The sequence below is a fragment of the Felis catus genome, chromosome D3, assembly GCF_018350175.1.
Source record: "Felis catus isolate Fca126 chromosome D3, F.catus_Fca126_mat1.0, whole genome shotgun sequence".
NCBI lineage: Eukaryota > Metazoa > Chordata > Mammalia > Carnivora > Felidae > Felis > Felis catus.
The window spans coordinates 48,539,449-48,564,912 of record NC_058379.1 but is presented as its reverse complement, the minus strand read 5'-3'; the positions used below and the strand labels follow the sequence as shown (position 1 = coordinate 48,564,912).

At 39.1% G+C, this 25,464-nt stretch overlaps 1 protein-coding gene and 1 pseudogene across 2 annotated transcripts in view; one reads left to right on the top strand and one right to left on the bottom strand.

Annotated features, from left to right (window-relative positions):
- PSMA8 (proteasome 20S subunit alpha 8) overlaps positions 1 to 25,464 on the bottom strand; it is a 49,147-nt gene that overhangs the window by 7,939 nt on the left and 15,744 nt on the right. For both annotated transcript variants that reach the window (XM_045041944.1, XM_003995084.5), the window contains exons 3-4: positions 7,583 to 7,707; positions 4,913 to 5,035 (exon numbers count right to left, since the gene is read on the bottom strand). In XM_045041944.1, coding sequence (XP_044897879.1) covers positions 4,913 to 5,035; positions 7,583 to 7,707 — 248 coding nt within the window. The remainder of the gene's footprint in view (positions 1 to 4,912; positions 5,036 to 7,582; positions 7,708 to 25,464) is intronic.
- On the top strand, positions 13,299 to 25,251 carry LOC102899724 (annotated as a pseudogene).

Below are 25,464 nucleotides of genomic sequence, written 5' to 3'. Positions count from 1 at the left end.
AGCATGCATGTGAGTGATGGAGGGGCAGAGAGAGAGGGAGAGAGACAATCCTAAGCAGGTTCTGCACTGTTAATGTAGAGCCCAATGTGGGGCTTGATCTCATGAACTGTGAGATCATACTATGAGCCCAAATCAACAGTCAGACACTTAACCGATTGAGCCCCCCAGGAACCCCTAGAGGGAATATTTGTTAAGTGATGGACTCTTTATATATTTTACTTTGTAACTTTTGATAGTGAATTATCTTTGGGAATCCTACACTACAATATCCCTGGCACAGAGGTATCTTCAACTCACAGGATTATTGCTCTGGTACTCAATTTCTTCTTTATTTCTGGCCCCTTAGGATTTTGTCCTTTTTGTAAGTTCAGCTATGCATTAAAAACATGTTAATGACCATTCTAGTATTCTATGTGGTTGCAGGAGGATTTCTGATTAATATAATTTAATGTAATGTGCCAAACCCCAGAACCCATTACTCTAAGTAAAAATAATATTTTCTGCAATATGAAAACATAAAGAAGAAGAAAAATATTTCAAAAAGGGTGTTTCCACTGATCTGGATACTGCCAGAACTACACAGCTAACTGATTTCTTAAGACTCTTCTGTCATGGAAGGGGCAGCTATATGCCTTTATTGGAAGAGAAACTTACTCTGGATAGGAGTTTTATTTCCCTGTAACAAATGCCTCACCTTCTGTGAACTTCCTGAATGTTTTCTTCACCATGATGGTATCCTACAAAACACTGCTGTTGACCAAGGAGGAACTGAGAGAATATACTTGTGCCCATAGGATTCACTGGTCTTATGTTCTGTAATCCTAAAGAAGCCAGCCTAGTAAAAATAGGGAATAGCCAACTGAAGACTCAGTTATAGCACCAGGGGTGTGTGTGTGGGGCGGGGCGGGGGGGCAGCATCTTCTGAAGCCAGGTTTATGTTCGACAAGATCCTCTTGTGTGCCTGGAAACAGGATCATAGCCACACATCTAGGAGTCAAGGGATAGATGTCTCATTAAACCCCTGATATCCCACTAATAAAATTTTTGCTTCTAAGGTTGTTTCAGTTTATTTAAAAAAATTTTTTTAATGTTTATTTATTTTTGAGACAGAGACAGACAGAGCATGAACAGGGGAGGGTCAGAGAGAGAAGGAGGCACAGAATCTGAAACAGGCTCCAGGCTCCGAGCTGTCAGCACAGAGCCCGACACGGGGTTCAAACTTACGGAGTGTGAGATCATGACCTGATCCAAAGTCGGCTGCTTAACTGACTGAGCCACCCAGGTGCCCCAGGTTGTTTCAGTTTAAAGGTCCTACTTCCCAAGTTGGCAGCGTGGTAGGGGAGGGAGAAGAGGCAATGTTCTACTAGGGGATATAACAATAATTTCACTGAACTAGAAGCTGAGACTTCCACTTGGCAATTTTGGACTCCTCATGCCGTTGAACCAGTAGGCAAATAATGGGTTACTGTGAGGATGGTATGATTTATTCTGATTATCAAGGGAAATAAAGTTGCTATTATACAATGGGACCAGGGAGATGTCTTGTACTCAAGGGATTTTCTGGAGATCTCTCTTATTATTCCCATATAAAGCAAAAAAAGTTAACTCAAGGCTTTATAATCCATTAAGGCAGGATCACTAATGGACCATAATCTTAAAAAAATAAAAGTCTGTGTTAACATGCCAGATAAAGAACCTCAACAAACCGACCAAAGTGCTGGTAACAGTTATTTCTGTTCTCATTTCTGCAACAGGTCAGGTGGCCAGAGTTTATATTTTTAACTTCCCATTTCCATAATTCATTTCATGCGTCCTCTCTCTGCGCCTTGTAAAAAACTACATCCTAGCACTGTGAAAGTGTTGGCTCCACATGGTACCACAGCCATGTCCTCAACAGCCCATTGTATCACTTTATCAGGCTACTTGGTAAAAAACAAACCATAGAAATGAAAAAAAACAAAAAAACCCCACCTGATCTCATGGCTAAAGTGCTATATATAGTTTCCCCAAAACAGAAATAAAGCCAGAAGATTTTATTCTACCTTTCAAGACTGGATATCAGAATTTATATAACACACATAAAGAATCATTTGGCCTAAGCATGATGTAGTGGAAGGAACACTGTACTAATAAGGCAGAAGACCCTAAGTTCTTTTTTTTTTTTTTTTGAATTTTTTTTTTTCAACGTTTATTTATTTTTGGGACAGAGAGAGACAGAGCATGAACGGGGGAGGGGCAGAGAGAGAGGGAGACAGAATCGGAAACAGGCTTCAGGCTCTGAGCCATCAGCCCAGAGCCTGACGCGGGGCTCGAACTCACAGAGTGCGAGATCGTGACCTGGCTGAAGTCGGACGCTTAACCGACTGCGCCACCCAGGCGCCCCAAAGACCCTAAGTTCTAATGACAGTTTTGTCATTAACTAGTGGTGTGGCTTTTTAAAAAAAAAATCACTTGACTCCTGAGTCTCACTTACCAAATACGTAAAATGAAAAAGTTTCCAAATGTTTTTTTGTTATCATTTTTTTAAGTTGCATTTGATTTCAACCAAAATCCTACAAGAAAGTACAATGTGTGAAATCAGTAAAATGGTTATGGGGTATACATGTGTGCAGGTGTATGCACACACCTGTTTACACCCTCCACCTCTACTACATGTTCTTCAGACACCACGGCAAAGCATAGTTTAGACCTAATGATAAATGAAATCCCCCAAATTAAAAAAAAATCCATAATTTTCCTAACTAGTTGACTTTGCAATAAAAGTGCTTCTCTGTATGACCCTAGGGAGCAAACAGATTAAAATGAAAAATTATGTAAACTTGGAAATTATTATGTTATGATATTGAAATGAGATGTAATAATTAATACAAACAGAAGATGGCAGACTTCAAAATATTTTGAGAAAGGCTATAATAACTTGTTGAAAGTATAGATTTGGGAAACATAAGAAATCTAATACATGTAAAAGATTTCTTAAATTGGCAGAAAAAAGTCTGGTATTTGCAGCAGGTAAATTCACAGTTTCTGATTACCAATTAGTTTGTCCAGGTAACTTAAAAGAAGGTGTGTAGCTTACACAAATATTCAGATCTTTGTGGCAAGAATATAATCCACTGTTTTACTGGCCTGGTTAATTGGTTTATAAAACAGAATGAGTGTGGTTAGCCCAAAAATCTCCTTTAGTTAATACAAACATAAAGACCAAGGTAATATTTCCCCATTAATTTATTTGGCTTTTATTTTTATATTTAATTTTAATTTAATTATTATTATTTTTTTTAGAGAGAGTGTGTGCACAAGTGAGCAAAGGGCAGAGAAACAAAGAGAGAGAATCCCAGGAGGGGCAGAGAGAGAGGGAGGGGATGGGGGAGAGAGAGAGAGAGAGAGAGAGAGAAGCGAGGCTCACCTGAAATGGGGCTCGTGTTTACCTGAAGCAGGGCTTGAGCTCACCTGATATGGGACTTGAACTCATGAACTGTGAGATCATGACCTGAGCCGAAGTCAGATACTTAACGACTAAGCCACCCAGGTGCCCTATTTGACTTTTAATAACAGTAAAATAAACTCTTCATGAAATTTTTTTTAAGCTTATTTATTTGAGAGAGAGAGAGAGTGAGTGTGCAAGTGTGTGTGAGTAGGGGAGGGGCAGAGAGGGAGAGAAAGAATCCCAAGCAGGCTACATGCTGTCAGTGCACAGCCCAATGTGGGAATCTATCTCATGAACCATGAGATCATGACCTGAGCCAAAATCAAGAATCAGATGCTTAACTGACTGAGCCACCCAGGCGCCCTCACGAAATTATTTAAAGCTTGGGTGCTTAAACTTTAATAATATAAAAAACTATTTAGATTTTATGGGGTACTTCTATATTTATATATGAGAATATACAAAAACTTATTTCTGGAAACTGTCACTAGTTTCCCTAGGCCCTGGACTTTTGTATTAGATTTGAATGTACCATTAAGCAAAGTTAGTATTTAGGTACTGAAACAGGAATGACAACTTATCCAGAAAACAAACTATATTCCAAGAATTATGTGGAGAAAATTGTAATGTACTGCCATATAAATTGTACCCCAAACCGATTCATAGTTTGGGGTACTCTAACTCTCGAATAAAGGATGCGTTAAATACTTCACTATGGGGCTTAAATGCTCATTCAATTGTGTGTTAACAGCAACTGGATATATCTCTTATTTGGCCATTTACATATACTTAGGTTTGTCACATCTTTTCAAAAGGAAAAGACCTTGTGATTAATAAAACAAAGTGTTTCTCTATCCATCAAAAACCACCGTAGTTGCTGACTAGCTAAATGGTTACATAAAGTTTGTACCACCATCAGTATTTTAATGCAACAAGGGGCGCCTGGTTAAGCGTCCGACTTCGGCTCAGGTCATGATCTTGCGGTCCGTGAGTTCAGGCCCAGAGTCGGACTCTGTGCGGACAGCTCAGAGCCTGGAGCCTGTTTCAGATTCTGTGTCTCCCTCTCTCTCTGCCCCTCCCCCACTCATGCTCTCTCTCTGAGAAATGAATAAACCTTAAAAAAATTAAGAAAGGGGCGCCTGGGTGGCGCAGTCGGTTAAGCGTCCGACTTCAGCCAGGTCACGATCTCGCAGTCCGTGAGTTCGAGCCCCGCGTCAGGCTCTGGGCTGATGGCTCGGAGCCTGGAGCCTGCTTCCGATTCTGTGTCTCCCTCTCTCTCTGCCCCTCCCCCGTTCATGCTCTGTCTCTCTCTGTCCCAAAAATAAATAAAAAAAAATAAAAACGTTGGAAAAAAAAATTAAAAAAAAAAATTAAGAAAAATATTTTAATGCAACATAATTTTTGTCATGTCCCTGAAAACGATAAAACTTTACTGTGAATACATTTACTTAACTTCTAAACTATATTAACAAATTCATGACTTACCTTCCAAGCATGGTAAGTACCAGAGGGATCAGTCTGATATAATCTTGGGATGCCATCATCATCAAAACCTACAATTAAGGCAGAAATGCCAAAAGGTCTTCGCCCATTGCTTTGTGTATATTTCTGAAAAATAAAGTGTTTTTCAACTACTTTTTCTATGAGGCCATACAAAGAACAGCACTATTACTTACCAACTAAGAAATTCTAAGTATTCTGTATTTCTTTAAGATCCTCTTTCTGACTTCTTCTGGAATAACTTCAATCCATGATGAAATTTTAATGAAATTAATGCATACAGTATGTAAAATTAAATAATTAAAAGTGCTTATATATGGTCTTAAAACTATTTTCTCATTGCTTTATATGCTTTTTGGTAACATAACTAGACTATAATCTTGTTAATATAGCAGAGAACCGTATATGTCACACCATTTTGGTTCCCACCTAGTAAAGCTGATTTTAGTGAGCTGTGCTTTGGAAGGAAGTCCTTGGGGTTTACTCTGAGAGATACTACAGTTGTCACTACTATAATCAGTACTTTTACTTGATACTATTATCAAGGATATTCTGTTCACTCTATACTAAGTTATCTCTACAGAAAACCCAACTAAGAGATTTCTTTCAGTTCCCAAACAAGGAAACCTTTATCTCTCTGGAAGAAAAAGCATTTTTTCCCCTCCCAGACAACAGGGCATTGGAAACCAATTGTATTTCTTTTTACTTTACTGCCAGGAACTTCCTGAGAGTGGAATTCCCACTAATTCTGAGACTGGTGCCCCTAGAAGTCGTGCACAGGGCAGTCCTGACAGCTCAAGTCCACACCTTTTTTTCATTTTATTATTATATATTTTTATTAGCCACTTCAAACTTTGAATGCAAATAGTTGTGCTACAAATATAAATAAACTCTTAATGAGCAGGGTTTGTGTCTTTATTCTCCAGTATTTCTTAATATTCCAAGTTCACACAGAGGTATAAAGTAAATGTTTTGTAAATATACCTCAGAGGAGAGACCCTCTTATTTGCTTAAACAACCATGTTTTTTTTTTTTTTAATGAAAAAGTAGTACTTGCACAGGTTTAAAATAATTTAAAAGTACAAAAGGAGTACATAAAAGATCTCTTTTGTCTCACAGCCCCAGGCCCCTTCCCAGTAGCAACCCCACTATTACAGGTTTACAATGTATATTAAATGTTCTGTGTATAGCCTTTATATATCTAGAAGAAAAACTAAAGCCACAATTGGGAACCTTGTATATACAATGCTCTGCATCTTGTTTTTTAGTGGGTACCTTTTTAACGACTGAGAAAATCAAGCCAAAATAAAGTAGAAAAATATAAAAATGTTGGACTTCCTTGAGACATGAATTAAAAAAAAACAAAATAGGGTAATTTTTTATAAGTATATAGTCTAAAAGTTTAGTATCTAGAATATATAGTCTATAAAGAAATCTCTACGTGGACAATGACAAAATCCATGCCAGAAAATATTCTAAATGCTTTAGATGTGTTAATCATTTAATTCACAATGCAGCTCAACGAACTAGGTATTATTGTAATGTTTATTCCATAAAGAAGAAAATTACAAAAAAACAGACTAAATAGTGTGCTCACGGCATTAACTAGAAAGTAGCAAAGCCAGGATTCAAACCCCCAATGTGCTCCTGGAGGCGCATTCTTAACCACTAAGAGTGCCTGTCAAAAGGAAAGATAGTTTACACTAGAAGAAATGAAAATAGCAAATGAACATGTGGGAAAAAAATCAACCTCACTACTAATTATAAAATACAAATTAAAACAACTATTACAGTACTATGTTATACTTATTTGCGAAATAAAAGAAAAATGGAAACCCAAGGCTGATGATCCTTCAGGGATACATTTATGCATTGCTGGTTACACAATAAAAATTGGTTCAATCTTTTTACCAAGCAATTTAGCTACATATAACAAGAGTCTTAAAACCAATTACAATCTCTAATCTAGTAATCTCATACTGAAAATTAATTTAACAATATAATTCAAAAAAGAAAACTAAAAGCTATGACAAAGATAGAGTAATGCTATTAAAGTACTAAATTGAGAAAGGGAATGAGAAAGGGAAAGAAACTGGAAACAATCTAAATAATTTCCAGTGAGCAACTGGAAACAGTATTACACAGTAAGAATGGTAAGTATGCATAAGGACTATGCTGGCATACATAAAGGGCACATAAAATGAGAGTAAGAATACTTATATACATCGTGATTATATGTAATGTCAACCTGTGTATCTATGTATGGATTCAGAAGTCAAATTCAAACATGATCAGTTTTGTTTAGGTTTGCAGGTGAAAGAATCATGGGTATTTCTTTAGTAAACTTAAAAGAAAAAAAAAGGTTTTCGTTACTGTATCACGAGAAGTACAGAAATCCTCTTAAAATATGAGATTTATTGCTCTTTTAAATTTTAATAGAATTCCCAGAATTGATAGTGACTGAGGTTTCTAACGATCAAATCAATCCAGTCCACTGGAATAAGAGTGTGAATATGAAGTAAATGTGAGAAGGAATAAGGAGTTTAGTAGATTTAATGGATTAAATGACTAGAGTGCTTATAGTATTCCCATGACAGGAACCATAATGATGCAAAAGAAGAAAGCCTGAAGAAATCTGTCGGAATACTGGCTTACCTGCTTCAAGGTTGCTATGAAGCGAGTTATATATTCTACAGTTACTGGATCCTCAACTGTAAGCTTATGACTCTGACACTCCACACGGGCTCTGTTTATTACCACTCTAGCATCAGCAGTCAGTCCTATAAAAGTAGGCAATGCGTTATTTAAAAAATGGCTTTTTTCTTATCAAAAGGTTTTTTTTAAAGCTACTATGAAATCTTTCTTGTAATGTCCATTTTTATCAATATATGTCCATTATAAACAATTTGTAATTCTTGTAAAATAGAGTATCACTTGTCTGACATTCAACACTTAAACTGATTCATTCTTATTTGCTTTCAAAAAAAATCTTATTTATTTTGATTCAGCATGGGCCCGACCTGGGGCTTCATCCCATGACCAAGAGATCATGACCTGAGCCAATATCAGGAATCGGATGCTTAACTGTCTTAGTTACCCAGGCGCCCCTTATTTACTTTTTAAAGAAAATGGTTTATTTTTAATTTTTTAAAATTTATTTATTTATTTTGAGAGAGAATGAGAGAGTGAGCAGGTGAGGGGCAGAGAGAGAGGGAGAGAGAGAGAATCCCAAGCAGGCTCCACACCATCAGCATGGAGCCTGATGTGGGGCTTGAACTCACGAATCATGAGATCATGACCTGAGCCAAAACCAAGTGTCAAGCACTTAACTGACTAAGCCACCCAGGCACCCCAAGAAAATGGTTTTAAAGAATAGTAGTTAGACACTAGCATTAAGTAAACTATTTCTCAAAGATCAAAATGGTTTAATTCACAGTAGCTGAGCTGGTTATTAGGTTTTACTAACCATTTTCTAAAAATCTCTGTAGTTATAGTTTTTAAAAATGTTTAAGTTTATTTATTTAGAAAGAGAGAATTCAAGCAGGCTCCACATTGTCAGTGCAGAACCGGACCTGGGGCTAGATCACATGAACCATGAGATCATGTCCTGAGCTGAAGTCAAGAGTCAGACACTTAACCAGCCAAGCCACCTAGGTGCCCCTGTGGTTGTTTTTTAAAACCTATTTTTGGAGAAGATATCAGTGGCAGACTGATCAAAGGCTGAGGGTTTATCCTGGTTCCAAAATCAATATACTTATTACCTAAATTATGAAGTAAGCTGGATTTCTCCTTATGAAAACAGTATTACTTCATTATCAAAAATCTATCCATTGCCTTCAAAATGCATTCAGTATAACTGTGACATACCACTTCTCAGCTTTTTGTCTAAAATTAAGGGTTTGAAAATCAAGAATTTTAAAACAGAAAAAGAAAACACTGTCTTCCTTTTGCCATACCAAAACATCATGTAATTGATTCTCAATACTTTATAAGGAAATAAAATGTTTCTATAAAAAACTGACCTAAAACTTAAATGCAACAGTTGCAAACGTTTCATTCGTTCATTCGTTTATTTATTATTTTTAAAAATTTAAATCCAAATTAGTTAACATATAGTGTAATAATAATTTTAGGAGTAGAATTTAGTGATTCATCACTTACATATAACACCCAGCGCTCATCCCAACAATGTGATATCCTCCTTAATGCCCCTCACTCCTGTAGCCCTTCCCCCCCACCCAACACTGTGCTAGCAATGCTCAGTTTGTTCTCTGTATTTAAGAGTCTCTTATAGTTTATCTGTGTTTTCATAATAGTTTTGCCTTCCTTCCCTTATGTTCATCTGTTTTGTTTCTTAAATTACATGAGTGAAATCATATATTTGTCTTTCTCTGACTTATTTCTCTCAGCATAATATAATCTAGTTCCATCCACGTTGTTGCAAATGGCAAGATTTCATTCTTCTTGATTGTCGAGTAATATTCCATCGTGTATAAATATACACCACTTCTTTATCCATTCATCAGTTGATGGACATTTTGGCTCTTTCCATACTTTGGCTATGGTTAATAGTGCTGCTGCAAACACTGGGGTGCACGTGCCCCCTTTGAATCAGCATTTTTGTATGCTTTGGATAGACACCTAGTAGTGCAATTGCTGGGTCATAGGGTAGTTCTATTTTTAACTTTTTGAGGAACCTCCATACTATTTCCCAGAGTGGCTACATCAGTTTGCATTCCCACCAGCAGTGCAAAAGGGTGGTTCTTTCTCTGCATCCTTGCCAACATTTGTTGTTTCTGAAGTTGTTAATTTTAGCCATTCTGACAAGTGTGAGTGGTATCTCATTGTGGCTTTATTTATTTAATTTTTAAAAACGTTTGTTTATTTTTGAGAGAGAGAGAGAGCGAGCGAGCGCGCACATGAGCGGGGAGGGGCAGAGAGAGAGGAAGACACAGATTCCAAAGCAGGCGCTAGGCTCTGAGCTGTCAGCACAGACCCTGACACAGGGCTTGAATCCACGAACCAGGAGATCATGACCTGAGCCAAAGTCAGATGCTTAACCAACTGAGCCACCATAGCGCCCCCTCATTGTGATTTCGATTTGTATTTCCTTGATGATGAGTGATGTTGAGCATCTTTTCATGTGTCTGTTAGCAATCTGGATGTCTTCTTTGAAGTGTCTATTCATGTCTTTTGACCATTTCTTCACTGGATTAATGTTTTTTGGATGCTGAGTTTGATAAGTTTTTTTGGATGCTGAGTTTGATAAGTTCTTCACAGATTTTGGATACTGATCCTTTAACTGATATGTCATTTGCAAATATCTTCTCCAATTCTGTCGGTTGCCTTTTAGTTTTGTTTATTTGTTTCCTTTGCTATGCAGGAAGTTTTTATCTTAATGAGGTCCCAATAGTTCATTTTTGCTTTTGTTTCTCTTGCTTTTGGAGACATGTCAAGTAAGAAGTTGCTGTGGCCCAGGTCAAAGAGGTTGTTGCATGTTTTCTCCTCAGGATTAAAGAAAAAAATTTTTTTTAATGTTTATTTTTGAGAGAGAGAGTGTGAGCAGGGAAGGAGAGCAGACACAGAGGGAGATATAGAATCCAAAGCAGGCTCCAGGCTCTGAGCTGTCAGCATAGAGCCCTACACAGGGCTCAAACCCACAAATGGTGAGATCATGACCTGAGCCAAAGTCAGATGATTAACTGAGCCACCCAGGCGCCCCTCTCCTCTAGGATTTTGATGGCTTCCTGTCTTATGTTTAGGTCTTTCATCCATTTTGAGTTTATTTTTGTGTTTGGTGTAAGAAAGTGGTCCAGGTTCTTCTGCTTGTTGCTGCCCAGTTTTCCTAATACCATTTGCTGAAGAGACTGTCTTTTTTCCATTGGATATTCTTTCCTGCTTTGTCAAAGATTAGTTGGCTATACGGTTGTGGGTCCATTTCTGGGTTCTCTATTCTGTTCCATTGACGTATATGTCTGTTGTTGTGCCAGTACCATACTGTCTTGATGACTACAGTTTTGTTTGGTTTTCTTTTTCAGGATTGCTTTGGCTATTTGGGGTCTTTTCTGGTTCCATACAAATTTTTAGGATTGTGTGTTCTAGCTCTGTGAAGAATGATGGTGTTATTTTGATAAGGATTACATTGAATATGTAGATTGCTTTGGGTAGTATAGACATTTTAACAATATTTGTTCTTCCAATCCAGGAGCATGGAATGTTTTTCCATTTTTTTGTGTCTTCTTCAATTTATTTTATAAGTTTTCTATAGTTTTCAGTGTATACATTTTTCACCTCTTTGGTTAGGTTTATTCCTAGATATGCCTATTCCAGCTTTCTTTTGATGACCATTAGCATGATAGATGGTTTTCCACCCCCTTACTTTCAATCTGTCAGTGTCTTTGGGTCTAAAATGAGTATCTTGTAAGCAGAATATAGATGGGTCTTGTTTTCTTATCCATTCCGATACTCTATGTCTTTTGATTGGAGTGTTTAGTCCATTGACATTTACAGTGTGTACTGAAAGATATGAATTTAGTGCATTGTGTTGCCTGTAGTGTTGGGGTTTCTGACGATGTTCTCTGGTCCTTTCTAGTCTTTGTTGCTTTTGGTCTTTTTTGTTTTTTGTCTTTTCTCCACTCAAACAGTCCCCATTAAAATTTATTGCAAGGCTGGTTTAGCAGTCATGAACTTTAGTTTTTATTTGTGGGAAACTCTTTATCTCTCCTATTTTTGAATGACAGCCTGGCTGGATAAAAAATTCTTGGCTGCATATTTTTCCGATTCAGCACAATGAATATATCCTGCCACTCTTTTCTGGCCTGCCAAGTTTTTGTGGATAGGTCTGCTGCAAACCAGATCTGTCTTCCCTTATAGGTTGACTTTTTCCCCTTGCTGCTTTCACAATTCTTTCCTTGTCTGTGTAGTTTGTGAATTTGACTATGAGATGCCTTAGTGATGGTCAGTTTTGGTTGAATCTAATGGGAGCTCTCTGTACTTCTTGGGCTTTGAGGTCTATGTCCTTCCCAGCTTAGGAAAGTTTTCTGCTATAATTTGCTCACACATAAACCAGATTCTGCCCCTTTTTCTCTCTCTTCATCTTCTGGGACACCTATGATTCAGTGTTATTCCTTTTTAATAAGTCACTGAGTTCTCTAAGTCTTATAATAATGATCTTTTGCCTTTGTTTCCCCCTTTTTTTCTGCTTCATTATTGTCTATAAATCTGATCTTCTAAATCACTGATTCCTTGCTGTGCTTCATCCATTCTTGCCATCGTTGCATCCATTTAAGATTGCATCTCGGTTACAGCATTTTTAATTTCATCCTGACTAGATTTTATTTCTTTTATTTCCACAGAAAGGGATTCTATGCTTTTTTCAACCCCAGCTAGTATTCTTATTATCGTGGTTCTAAATTCTAGTTCAGACATCTTGCTTATATCTGTGTTAAGCCCCTGGCTGTCATTTCTTCTTGTTCTTTCTTTTGGGGTGAATTCCTTCATTTTGCCATTTTAGAGGAAGAAAAAAATTAATAAAAAAAATTAAATTAAAAAATTAAAAACAAAAAAAATCAAATAAAGGAAGCTAGATCATAAGTGTGCTTTGGTCTGCTTACTGAAAAAGCTTGATAGAGAAAAAAGGAAAAGAAATGAAAAAAGGAAAAAAATTAAAAATTAAAAAACTTATAATAAAATAGAACGAAATAAAGAAAATGAAGTAGAGTAAAAAATTTAAAAAGTAATGTAAAAAAATATTTATCTTTCTGTATCCAAGAATGAGGAAAAAAGAAGAAAAAAGAAAACTAATATTTAAGCAAAAACAGAAGCAAAGAAAACGAACAAGACAATTGAACCAGCAAACAGAATGAAACCCAAATGAAGTTACATCCCGTTTCCCCTACGACTGAAACTATGAAGCCTTCTATAGTCCGTATACTAAGCAGGTGACATGACCTGTACCGATCTTCTAGGGGATGTGCTTGGAGGGTGCAGTTGGGCAGGGCTTAGTGTAAAGGCTCCATGCTCCACTAGGTGGTGCTGCATAGCTTACTGGGTGGATCAGTGTTGTGTGGCCATGGTGCATGCATGCCTGTGTGTGGGAGAGGCAGAGATGGCTTCACCCAACTCCCTAGTCTCTGGCACAGAAACTTCAGGCTCTTACTGACTCAGGATCAAACACCCCTCCTTTGTTTCAGGCCTCCATCCATTCCCTGCTTCTATTTTATCCATGTCCAAGTTGTCTGCCTGTCAGGTGGCACCTCCCTCCAGAGTTTTCACTCAGATGGGGTTGTGTTTCAAAACACCACAGTTCAGAGACTCCTGCAGCTTGGACCTGCACTGACTCTCTGTAGGAGGGTATCACTGAGCAGTGGCCATGTGCCAGTTTGCCCCAGAAAACTTCTGTACAATCACATGGGAGCACAGGTTCAGAGTTTATGGCAAACCACATCACGCAGCTGGTGCCAGGCTTTACCTCATCCTGGCATCTTTGTTCCAGTGTCAGCAAAAATGGCTGCTCTCTGGGGTCTGCTGGGACCTTTGCCTGTGGGGAGGCCGTATGGCCCCTACCAAATGCACTCTGAGCAGGAGAACTGCTTCTCCTCATGTGGCACATGGACCCTTCAGGCCACACTGCCTGTTTCTGGGGATTTGCCTTGCTTCCTCACCAGAGCACTGCCAGGCACTGACCTCCAAAACTTAAGATTCTGTGCTCCACTGTTTATAGAATTCTGGTGGTATTGAAACCCTCTCCTTTACTCCTGTCAATGGTTTTGGGGAACAAATTTCTGGTTCAGTCCCCTGCAAGTGTTTTCACGCTCTCTCCTTCTCTCCAGCTACTTTCGGGAGAGTGCTTTTCTTGCATGATCCCAATGTGCTGTACTCTTCTCCTTTCTTTCTCTGTCTTCTCTCTGCAAAAACAGCTCCCCAGCCTCTGCAGCTTTTCTCTCCCCCAGTTCACCTCTCTGCACTGCGTAGCCACTGAGTTCTGTGGCTAAAGTTATGCAGATTGTTGTGTTAATCCTCAGAACAATCTGCTAGGTGTTCAAATTGGTTTGATACTAATCTAGCTGTGTTTCAGAGATGAGACAAGTTCAGGGTCTTCATTCTTCTCTGCCATCTTAACCGCCTTCCCTGCAAACATTTCTATTAAAGACTTTTGGCATTTGACCTTCACATGGCCGGTTTCTTTCCCACTCTCTTAATACCATACTGCCCAGAAAATGCATTCACAAAATCTCTGAAACTGTCATTTCTCACATAACCATCAGTCTTTTGCAGTCACAAACTCATGTTCCACTTCCCCGCCATTTCAAATTGTGTTTCTACAAACCTAGATGAATTATCAGTCCCTGAAGATAGATAATAGTAGTCAACAATGAAGAACCTGTCACAATATGCCACTAAGAATCACCCTAACCCTCATGGGTAGGGTGCAAATTTTAATCAGACAGTTAAGGGAAAAACCAACTTTCTTCTCTTGTAAATGTTATATGAGAGAGGTGGCTGGTTGGCTTAGTCGGTAGAGCATGTGACTCTGGATCTTGGGGTGGTGAGATCAAGCCCAACATTGGGAATAGAGCTTATTTTTAAAAATGTTAAAAACCTATAAAGGAACTTCTCTATTGAGTTTTCACACACATGTCATAGAGTGCTCTCCATTAAAAAAAAAAAAAAAAGATGAGGGGCACCTAGCTGGCTCAATCAGTAGAGCATGCAACTCTTGATTTTGGGGTCATGAGTTCAAGCCCCATGTTGGGGGTAGAGTTCACTTAAAAAGTTAAAACATGTTTTATAAAATTTGTTATATAAGAGAAAGAAATGGGAGGAGATTGACTTGCCTATTCTATGGATTAAAAGCTTTGTTCAATCACAAAATGTGATGAGAGAGGAGATTTCTATGTTATTTCCCCTTTACAATGTTAATATGATCCAAAACCATAGAAACATAGAAGTATATTTAGGAAGCAGTGACATAACTGACACAAGAAAAAAAAATTAGTAATAAATTTGCCAAACCATATGAGTAATACAGTTATTTAACGTAGGAAACAGAAGTTACACTAATCAATATTAAATGGCTAAGAAAAAGAGAACACATTTTACTTAAAGATACAACTGAAAATTGCAATTTCACATTCTATGGGTTACCTTTTAGTTTGCTGATTGTTTCTTTCACTGTGCAGAAGCTTTTTATTTTGATAAAGTCCCAATAGTTTATTTTTGTTTTTGTCTCCCTTGCCTCAGGAGACTTATCTAAAAAGAAGTTGCTAAGGCTGATGTCAAAGAAATTACTATGCTCTCTTCTAGGAGAGTTATGATTTCATGTCTCACAGTTAGGTCTTTAACCCCTTTTGAATTTACCTTTGTGTAGGGTATAAGAAAGTGGTCCAGTTTCAGTCTTTTGCATGTTGCTATCTAGTTTTTCCAACACTACTTGTTGAGGAGACTGTCTTTTCCATTGGATATTCCTTCCTGCTTTGTAAAAGATTGAACATATATTTGTGGGTTCATTTCTGGGTTTTCTATTCTGTTCCATTGACCTATGTGTCTATGTTTGTGCCAGTACCATACTATTTTGATCACTACAGCTTTGTAATATAACTTGAAGTCTGGAATTGTGATGCCTCTGGCTTTGCTTTTCTTTTTCAAGGCTGCTTTGGCTATTCGGGGTCTTTTGTGGTTCCATACAAATTTTAAAATTGTTTGTTCTAGATTCTGTGAAAAATGCTGTTGGTATTTTGATAGGGATAGCATTAAATGTGTAGATTGTAGAATCGACATTGTAACAATATTTGTTCTCCTTATGGAATGGGAGAAGATATGCCATATCTGATAAAGGGTTAGTATCTAAAATATATAAAGAACTTCTAAAACAACACCCTAAAACCAAACAATTCAATTTAAAAACGGGCAGAAGACATAAACAGACATCTTTTCAAAAAAGACATACAGATAACCAACAGACACACGAAAGGATGCGCAACATCACTCATCATTAGGGAAATACTATAATGAGGTATCACCTCACACCTGTCAGAATGGCTAAAATCAACACCAGAAGAAACAGCAGGTGTTGGCCAGGATGTGGAGAAAAAGGAACTCTCTTGCACTGTTAGCCGAAATGCAAACTAGTGCAGCCACTCTGGAAGACAGTATGGCAGTTCCTCAAAAAGTTAAAAATACCACCACTCTGCAATCCAGCAATCACACTACTAGGTATTTACCCAAAGAATACAAAAATACTAATTCAAAGGGATACATGCACCTTGATGTTTATAGCAGCATTATCTAGAATAGCCAAATTATGGAAACAGCCCAAGTGTCACTGATTGAAGAATGTATAAAGAAGATGTCGGGGTGGGGGGTGGGGAGTGTCTCGGTGGCTCAGTCGACTCATCCAACGTCGGCTCAGGTCATGATCTCATGGTTCATGAGTTTTGAGCCCCTTGTCAGGCTCTGTGCTGACAGCTCAGAGCCTGGAGCCTGCTTTGGATTCTGTGTCTCACTCTCTCTCTCCCCCTCCCCCACTCACACTTTCTATTTCTCAAAAAGAAACAGTAAAAAAAGTTTTTAAAAAGATGTGGTGTATACACACATACACACACACACACACACACACACACACACACACGCACACACACTACAACTCAGCCATAAAAAGAACAAAATCTTGCCATTTGCAACACCGTGTATAGAGCTAGAGATAGCTGCTAAGTGAAATAAGTCAGTCAGAAAGACAAATACCCTATGATTTCACTTACATGTGGAATTTAAGAAACGAAACAAATGAGCAAAGGGAGAAAAAAAGAGCAAACCAAGAAACAGACTCTTAATTATAGGGACCAAACTGATGGTTACCAGAGGAGAGGTGGGGGGGGGGGTATAAATTAAATAGGTGATGGGAATTAAGGAGTGCACTTGTGATGATCACTGGGTGATCAGGAAGTGTTGACTCACTGTACTGTGCACCCGAAACTAATATTACACTGTATGTTAACGGACCAGAATTTTTTATTATCTTTTATTTTAGAGAGAAAGAGTATGTGAGTGGGGGAGAGGGGCAGAGGGAGAGAATTTTAAGCCGGCCCCATGCTCAGTGAGGAGCCCAATGGCGGGCTCGATCCCACGACTCTGAGATCATGGCCTGAACCGAAATCAAGAGTTGGACACTCAACCGACTGAGCTACCCAGGTGCCCCTACTAATTGGAATTTAAATAAACACTTAAAAAAAAAACTACAATTTTACTGTCTCTATAAATAAGCAATCTATAGAAGAAATAAGTCCTCTGTCTAGTGCTTTTAAATTCACACCACAACTTTATCTTGAAGATACTATCACATTGTAAAATTTCTACTTTTAAATGAAATTCTACATGGTACATGAATTATTTTTTCAAAGTCTTTGATTTTTTTCCTAAAGGCTATTTTCTAAACATTAAAAGTACAATGTAATAACAATACTGACAAAAGAATGTGATTTTTTTTCAAGATGGAACTATTTTTTTCTGATATGTACTCAACACAACATATTCCAACAGCAGGAATAAAAGCTACCATACAAATTATACATATTATTCAGTAACCCACTATTTCTAATATATATTGTGGATACTTCTCATGTCAATATGGACAGATCCTATGGCCTCCTTTTTTAACTGCTACTAAATAATAAGAATGATAACACGGTAGTAGTAGTAATTGTAGTGTAATAGTAATAATATATGCCAGACTTTGTTCTAAATGTTTTTTATGTATTAATTCATTTAATTCTTGTAACAAATCAGTAAGGTACACACTATCCTTAACCTCACGTTAAAGAAGACTAAACTGAGGCAAGCAGCAATAGTTAAGTACCTTGCCCACAATTATGGATGTAGTGGGCAGTGGAGTTTGGCTAAGAATCCAGTTGGTATGGTTCCGGAGCCTGTACTTTTAAGCAACTCCTTGGATATGCAATGGCTAATTATACTACTTCCCAATAACAGACATTTAGGTGTTTTCCAACTACAAAGGTCAATTAACATGTGGGGGAGAATATTACTAAATGCTTATTTTACTCTGCTAAAAAGTCAAATTCATATTAAAATTATTTTTATATTATAGTCAGAAAATTATGCATATCAGAAGTTAAAGCATTCCAAATCTTTTATACTAAGATGATTTCTTTTTAAATTTTTTTTTTATTGAAGTAAAATATATATTACAAAATTTACCATTTTAACCATTTCTAAGCTTACAGTTCAGTAGAGTTAATAATATTTGCAGTGTTTGGGGTGCCTGGGTGGCTCAGTCGGTTAAGCGTCCGACTTTGGCTCAGGTCATGATCTCACAGTTCATGAGTTCGAGCCCCGCGTCGGGCTCTGTGCTGACAGCTCAGAGCCTGGAGCCTGCTTCGGATTCTGTGTCTCCCTCTCTCTGCTCCTCCCCCGCTCATGCTGTCTCTCTTTCTTCTAAAATAAATAAATAACATTAAAAACAATTTTAAAAAAAAGGGGAGGGCGCCTGGGTGGCTGAGTCGGTTGAGTGTCCAACTTCAGCTCAGGTCATGATCTCATGCTCTGTGAGTTCGAGCCCCTCATCGGGCTCTGTGCTGACAGCTCAGAGCCTGGAGCCCGCTTCAGATTCTGTGTCTCCCCCTCTCTCTGCCCCTCCCCTGCTCATGCTCTGTCTCTGTCTCAAAATTAAATTAAAAATTTTTTTTAAAAAAAGAATATTTTCAGTGTTTGGGAAATCATCACCACCCATCTCTGGGAATTTTTATCTTCTCAAACTGAAACTCTGAGCCCATGAAATAACCTCCCATTTCCCCTCCCGACAGACCCTGGCAACCACCATTCTATTCTCTGTGTCTATGAATTTGACAAGTAGTATTCTCATATAAATGGAACCATATAGTAATTAGCCTATTATGACTGCTTATTTCACTTACTATAAGGTCTTCAAGATTCCTCCACGTAGTAGTATGTTTCAGAATTTCTTTCTTTTTTTAGGGCTGAATTATATTCCACTGTATACATATAGCACATTATGTTTACCCATTCATCCATTGATGGACACCTGGGTTGTTTCCATCTTTTAGCTACTGTGATTAATACTGTTATGAATATGGGTATACAAATATCTCTTTGAGTCACTGCTCTCAGTTCTTTTAGATATATACCCAGAAGTGGAATGGTTGGATCACATGGTAATTCAATATTTACTTTTTTATGAATTCGCCATATTGTTTTCAATAGTGACTACACCATTTTACATTCTCACCAACAGTGCACAAGGGAATTCTCCATGTTCTTGTTATTTCTTTCTTATAATAGCCATCCTAATGGATGTGAAGTGGTGATTCATTGTGGTTTTGATTTTCATTTTCTCTAATGATTAGTCATGTTGAGCATTTTTTTCATGTGTTTATTGGCCATTTGTATCTCTTCTTTGGAGACATATCTTTTAAGTCTTTGCTTATTTTTGAATTGGGGTGTCTGCTTCTTTGTTGTTGTGTTCTAAGTATTCTTTATATATTCTGGTTATCAATCCTTTCAGACATATACTTTTGCAAATATTTTCTCCCATTTCATAGACTGCCTTTTCACTGTCGACTTTGTCCTTTGATGCATTACAAGTTTTGATTATGAGGTAGTCCAATTTACATTTTTTTAATCCAAAAAATCACTGTCAAATCCAATTTCACAAAACTTTTCTCCTATGTATTCCTCTGAGTTTTAAAGCATTAGGTTTTATGCGTAGTTAATTCATTTAAAAAATTTTTATTTTTAGTGTTTATTTATTTTTGAGACAGAGAGAGACACAGCATGAGCAGGGAAGGAGCAGAGAGAGAGGGAGACACAGTATCCGATGCAGGCTCCAGGCTCTGAGATGTCAGTACAGAGTCAGACATGGGGCGCGAACTCACAGACCACGAGATCATGACCTGAGCCAAGTTGGGCGCTTAACTGACTGAGCCACCCAAGTACCCCATTAGTTAATTCATTTTGAGTTAATTTTTGCATATAATGTTAGCTAAGGTTTTATTCTTTAACATTTAGATATTCAGTTTCCCCAGCACCATTTGTTGAAAAGACTATCTTTTCCCCATTAAATACTCTTGACAATCTTGTCAAAAATCATTTGGCCATGTATATGAGGATTATTTCTGGGCTGCCCATTATATTCTATTGGTCTGTATGTCCATATGTTTTTGTTTTAGGTTTATTTATTTATTTGGGGGGGGGGAGGGGGAGAGAGAGAGAGATCGCTCTCAGAGAGAGAGAGGCTCTCAGAGAGAACCTTGAGATTATGACCTGAGCTGAAATCAAGAGTCAGCCGCTTAAAGGACTGAGTCATCCAGGAGCCCCTATATGTCCATCTTTATGTTAGTACTGCAGTGGTTTGACAAGTTTTGAAATCAGGAAGCATGAGTTGTCCATATTTGTAATTTTCCAAGACTGTTTCAAGGTTCCATATGAATTTTAGTTTTTTCTGTTTCTGAAAAAAACTCACTGGAAATTTGACAGGGATATACCAAATCATTGCTTTGGGTAGTACTGATATCTTAACAATATTAATCTTCTAATCCATGATCAGGGGATGTCTTTCCATTTATTTGTGTCTTCTTAAATTTCTTTCAGTAATGTTTTATAGTTTTCAACGTATAAGTCTTTTGCCTCCTTAGTTAAATTTCTAAGTATTTTATTATTTTTGATACCATTGTAAATAGAATTGTTTCTCTTAATTTTCCTTTTCAGATCGTTCACTGTCAGTATATAGATAAGCAACTAATTTTTGTGTGTGTTGACATTGTTTCCTGCAACTTTTTTCAATTCATTTTTTTCAATTTCAATTTCATTTATCACCTCTGACAATGTTTTTTTTTTTTTTTTAATCCTTAGGGTTTTCTACATACAAGATCACATCATCCATAAACAAAGCTAATTTTATTCCTTTCCAATTTAGATGCCTTTTTTTTTCTTGCCTAATTGCTCACACTAGGACTTTCTTTATTATGTTAAATAGAAGTGGCAAAAGCAGACATCCTTGACTTATTCCTGATCTTAGAGGAAAAACTTTCAGTCTTTCGTAACTGGGTATGATGTTTGCTGTGAGTTTTTCATAAATGGCTTTTGTTATGTTGAGGTCTTTTCCTTTTATTCCTAGTTTGTTGAGTGTTTTCATCATGAAAGGGTATGGAATTTTGTCAAATGCTTTTTCAGAATCGATTGAGATGATCATGCTGTTTTTCTCTTCATTTTGTTGATGTGGTATAGTACGTTGATTGATTTTCAAGTGTTGAACTATCCTGGCACTCCAGGAATAAAGGCCGCTTGGTTACAACACATAAATCCTTTAATTTGCTGAATTTGGTTTGCTAGTATTTTGGTGAGGATTTTTACATCAATATTTATATGTGTAGTTTTCTTTTCTGGTAGTGTCTTTGTCTGGTTTTGGTATCATGGTAAGGCTGGCCTCATAGAATATTGAGTTTGGAAGTGTTCTTCAATTTTTTGGAAGAGTTTGAGAGTGACTGGTCTTAATTCTTTTTTAAATGCTTGGTAGAATTCACCAGGGAAACCATCAGGTCATGTTTTTTGTTGTTTGTGTTTGTTTCTTTTAATTGGGTTTTTGATCACTGGTTGACTCTTACTATACACCTGTTGAGATTTTCTATTTCATCTTGAGTAACTTCAGGTAATTTGTATGTTTTAAGAAATGCGTCAATTTCTTCTAGATTATCTCATTTGTTGGTATATGATTGCTCATAGTACTCTCTGATAATCCTTTTTATTTCTGTAAAATTATTAGTAATGTTCCCTTTTTCATTTCTACTTTTAATTAGGTCTTCTTTTATTCTTAGTCTACCTAGTTAATGGTTTGTCAATACTATTGATCTTTTCAAAGAACCAAGTATTGGGTTTATTGATTTTTCTCTCTTGCTTTCCTATTCTCTGTTTTATATACCTTTTTTTCTTATAATCTTTTATTTTCCCTATCTTCCTTTATTATTTCCTTCCTGGTGGTAGCCTTAGGGTTAGTTCTTCTTTTTCTAGTTCTTAAGGTATAAGAATAGGCTACTGAATTGAAATCTTTTTTTTTTTTAAAGTAAATGGTTATAGCCACACATTTTCCTCTTAGCACTGCTTTTGTTGCATTCCATAAGTCTGACATGTTGTGTTTTCATTTTCATTTGTCTCAAGATATTTTCTGATTTCCCTTGTGATTTCTTCTTTGGTCAATGGATTTTTTAGGAGTACAGTTGACCCTTGAACAATGTGAGCATTGGGGCACTAACTGACCCCCCCCAAGCGAAATCTGCACATAACTTTTGACTCCTCAAAAACTTAACTACTAATAGCCTACTGTTGCCTGAAAGACTTATTGATAACATAGTCAATTAACATATATTTTGTATGTTATATGTATTATATGCTGTATTATTAAAACACAGTAAGCTAGAGAAAAAAGGTTATTAAGAAAATCATAAGGAAAATACATTTACAATGCTGTATGTAAAAAAATCTACATACATGTGGACCTGTGTAGTTCAAACCTGTGTCATTCAAGGGTCAACTGTATTGTTTAATTCCCACACATCTGTGGAATTTTTCAGCTTTCCTTCTGTTGATTTTTAGTTTTATTTCATTTTGATTGGAAATGATACTTTGTATGATTTCGATCTTTCAAAAAATTATCAAAATTTGTTTTGTGGCAAGGTGGCTGTTTTTAAAGGTGTTTGTTATTCTTTTTAAATTTTTATTTATTTATTTTGAGAGAGAGAGAGAGAGAGAGAGAGAGAGAACGATCACACACGTGAGGGAGGGGTAGAAAGAGGGAGAGAGAGAATCCCAAGCAGGTTCTGCCATGTGAAGCTGGATCCCATGAACCTCAAGATCATGACCTGAGCCAAAATCAAGAGTTGGACGCTTAACCGACTGAGCCACCCAGGTGCCCCAAGATGATTACTTTTTTAAGACAGAAAGATAAAGGCTATTTTTTTGCTTAATAATCAATATAAAATCCTGGTTTGAAAAAGCATCATTAGAAAATGGGTGCATGTGGCCGTGTGCACATGTCCGAGTGGTAGGCGGCTGTTGCCTGCCCAGGCGCAACCTGCCCATATGCAACACTGGGGCCATGGGGAGGCCTGGCGGCCCTGGAGGAAAAAACGTCCTGCTGTCTGCAGACGGCCAGGCCCCAGAAGACACCACTAGCCCTTCCTCAGAGAGAAGGGGTCCAGACAGCTGCTGTGATGTCCATCCTGTTTCCCAACCTGAAGGGCAGCTGTTTCCAGCACCTCTGTACCAGAGACTCCTCTACCCTGCCCGGTGTTGCTGCAGTCCCACCTCAGCTCCAATTCCCACGTTGTCATGGAAGCCCAAGGTGCAGGCGGCTGAGGATATGTTCCCCAAAGACTGAAACCCACTGCCTGTAGAGTTCCTGGACCTGAGGGTACCACAGGCTGGCAGGGGGGCTCCAGCCCAAAGGTGGGTGGCCATGGCAGGGCCTCAGAGCTGGAGGACGTGGGCCCACAAGCTGTCTGAAGAGTTAGAGCAAGACCCCAGGACTCAGACCTCCAGGGAAGCCTGGCCTCACTGGAGGAGCTGTTCTCGAACATGGCAGTCCCAAGCCCGAAGACTCTGGCTCCAGTGGTGGACACCCACACCTTGTTCCAGTTCACCTCTGTGGCCTCACAGACCTACGTCAATAGCTTAGATCACTCAGTGCAGGAGAAGGAGGAACAGGCCCTGGAGCAAGGGCAAGAGGAGCTGCTTCTGCACAACTGTCCTGACCTTGACTCCCTGGACTGGATGAAGATGAAGTGCCTGCCACACTTGGGCACAGGATGCTGGTGGAGAGATTTTTCACGTCACTGCAGGTCATTCCACCAGCACATCCTGGACAGACTGTTTCTACCCAGCTGTCCCCCCTGTGTTGCATCCTGGATTGTTTATACCTGAAGTCACACAGCCACCTGGAAGGGCTGTTCCTCACTGCCCGTCGGCCCAGCAGCTCTCCTTCCTGTGCGGCCTCTACCTGCACACCCCTGACTACCTGGTGCTCCTGCTCCAGGGGCTCTTCCAGCTGCTGACACAGTCTCCAGAAACTTCTTCAGGAGTCTTTGGCCTCCTATGGGATCTCAACATGGACGGGCTCTTCCATCAGTCTGATGGAGACAAGCACTGGTGGTGCCCCTTTGCTGCAAGAGGTCATGAAGGCATTTCACATCCTGGGAGCCCGCAACCCTGCTCTGGGCCTGCAGAGGCCCTGTTGGCACAGTGGGAGAGTGCTTAAAAATGACAGTGGCCATGGGGCACCTGGGTGGCTCAGTCAGTCAAACATCTGACTTCTGACCTCGGCTCAGATCATGATCTCATTAACTGTGAGATTAAGCCCTGCGTTGGGCTCTGTGCTGACAGCGTGGACCCTGCTTGGGAGTTTCTCTCTTACTCTCTGCCCTTCCCCTGCTCTCTCTCTCTCTCTCAAAATAAAATAATAAATTTTTTAAAAAACCACTAAAAAACAATAACAGTAGCCTGAGCTGAAGTGAGCAGCAGGACACTCCCCCAGAGACTGCCTTGGACATCAGCCCGAGCTACATCCATAAGTTCCTGACACTGTATGCCCCGGCCCAGCCAGGGACCTCTTGGGCCTGATGGAGCCGCTGTGCTGAGTCAGCCTGGACGTGGGGCTCCACCTGCTGCCCAAGCCTGATCGCCATCAGTCTCTGCCTTCTGCTGGTCGAGAACTTCCAGGGGTGGCCAGGGAAGCTCCAGCAGCTGTGCTGCACCCCGAGCAAGGTGTCAGAGTACTGCCACAATCTGCTGGTACTTGCATAGTTCTTTCTGACCTCCCAGACTAGGCAGCTTCAAAGCCAGCTCAGCCTTGTGGTTGTTGCACAGATGCTGGACCAGCAAGAGACACTACTCCCTCTCTGGCAAGAGAAGGCCCAGCTGTCTTTGCTCAGCCGGCTCCTGAGCCTCAGGAGGCCATCATCCCTCAGGCAGTACCTGGGCTCTGAGACCTTGCCACCGTGCCAGGAGCAATAGCAAAAGGCCAGCACCAAACAAGACCATAATGTTTGCTCCCTGTGTCCCACTCTTCTGACACTCGCTGGGGTGGTGGTCAGTTGCAGGACATTACTCCAGACCAATGGGGAGGGCTGCAGCAGCCATGCATGCAGTTGGACCGCCTCTCAGCAACCATACCCGGGAGGGCCCCCAGGTCACGCACCCGACCAGACTCAAGGACCTAGCTGCCCAGACCGATATCTGCTGGAAGGTGCTGCTGGCCCCACTGCTGGCCGCAGGCCCAGTACTTCAGCCCCTGGAAAGACTAAAGGAGCAGGGCAGGGATGGCCCCAGGCTCTAGGCTCTGGCAGGAAGTGAACAGGGCTCAGAGAACAGAAGGAAGTGAAGAACGGAGGCCAGAGGAAGACCACTGTGATGAAGTAAGAGCCTGCCTCCACACTGCCCCTGACCCCCACCAGGCAACAATGCAGCCTGGCCCTGCCTGGCCCACCCCTCTGCTCTCCTTCCCTCCCAGCCACTTC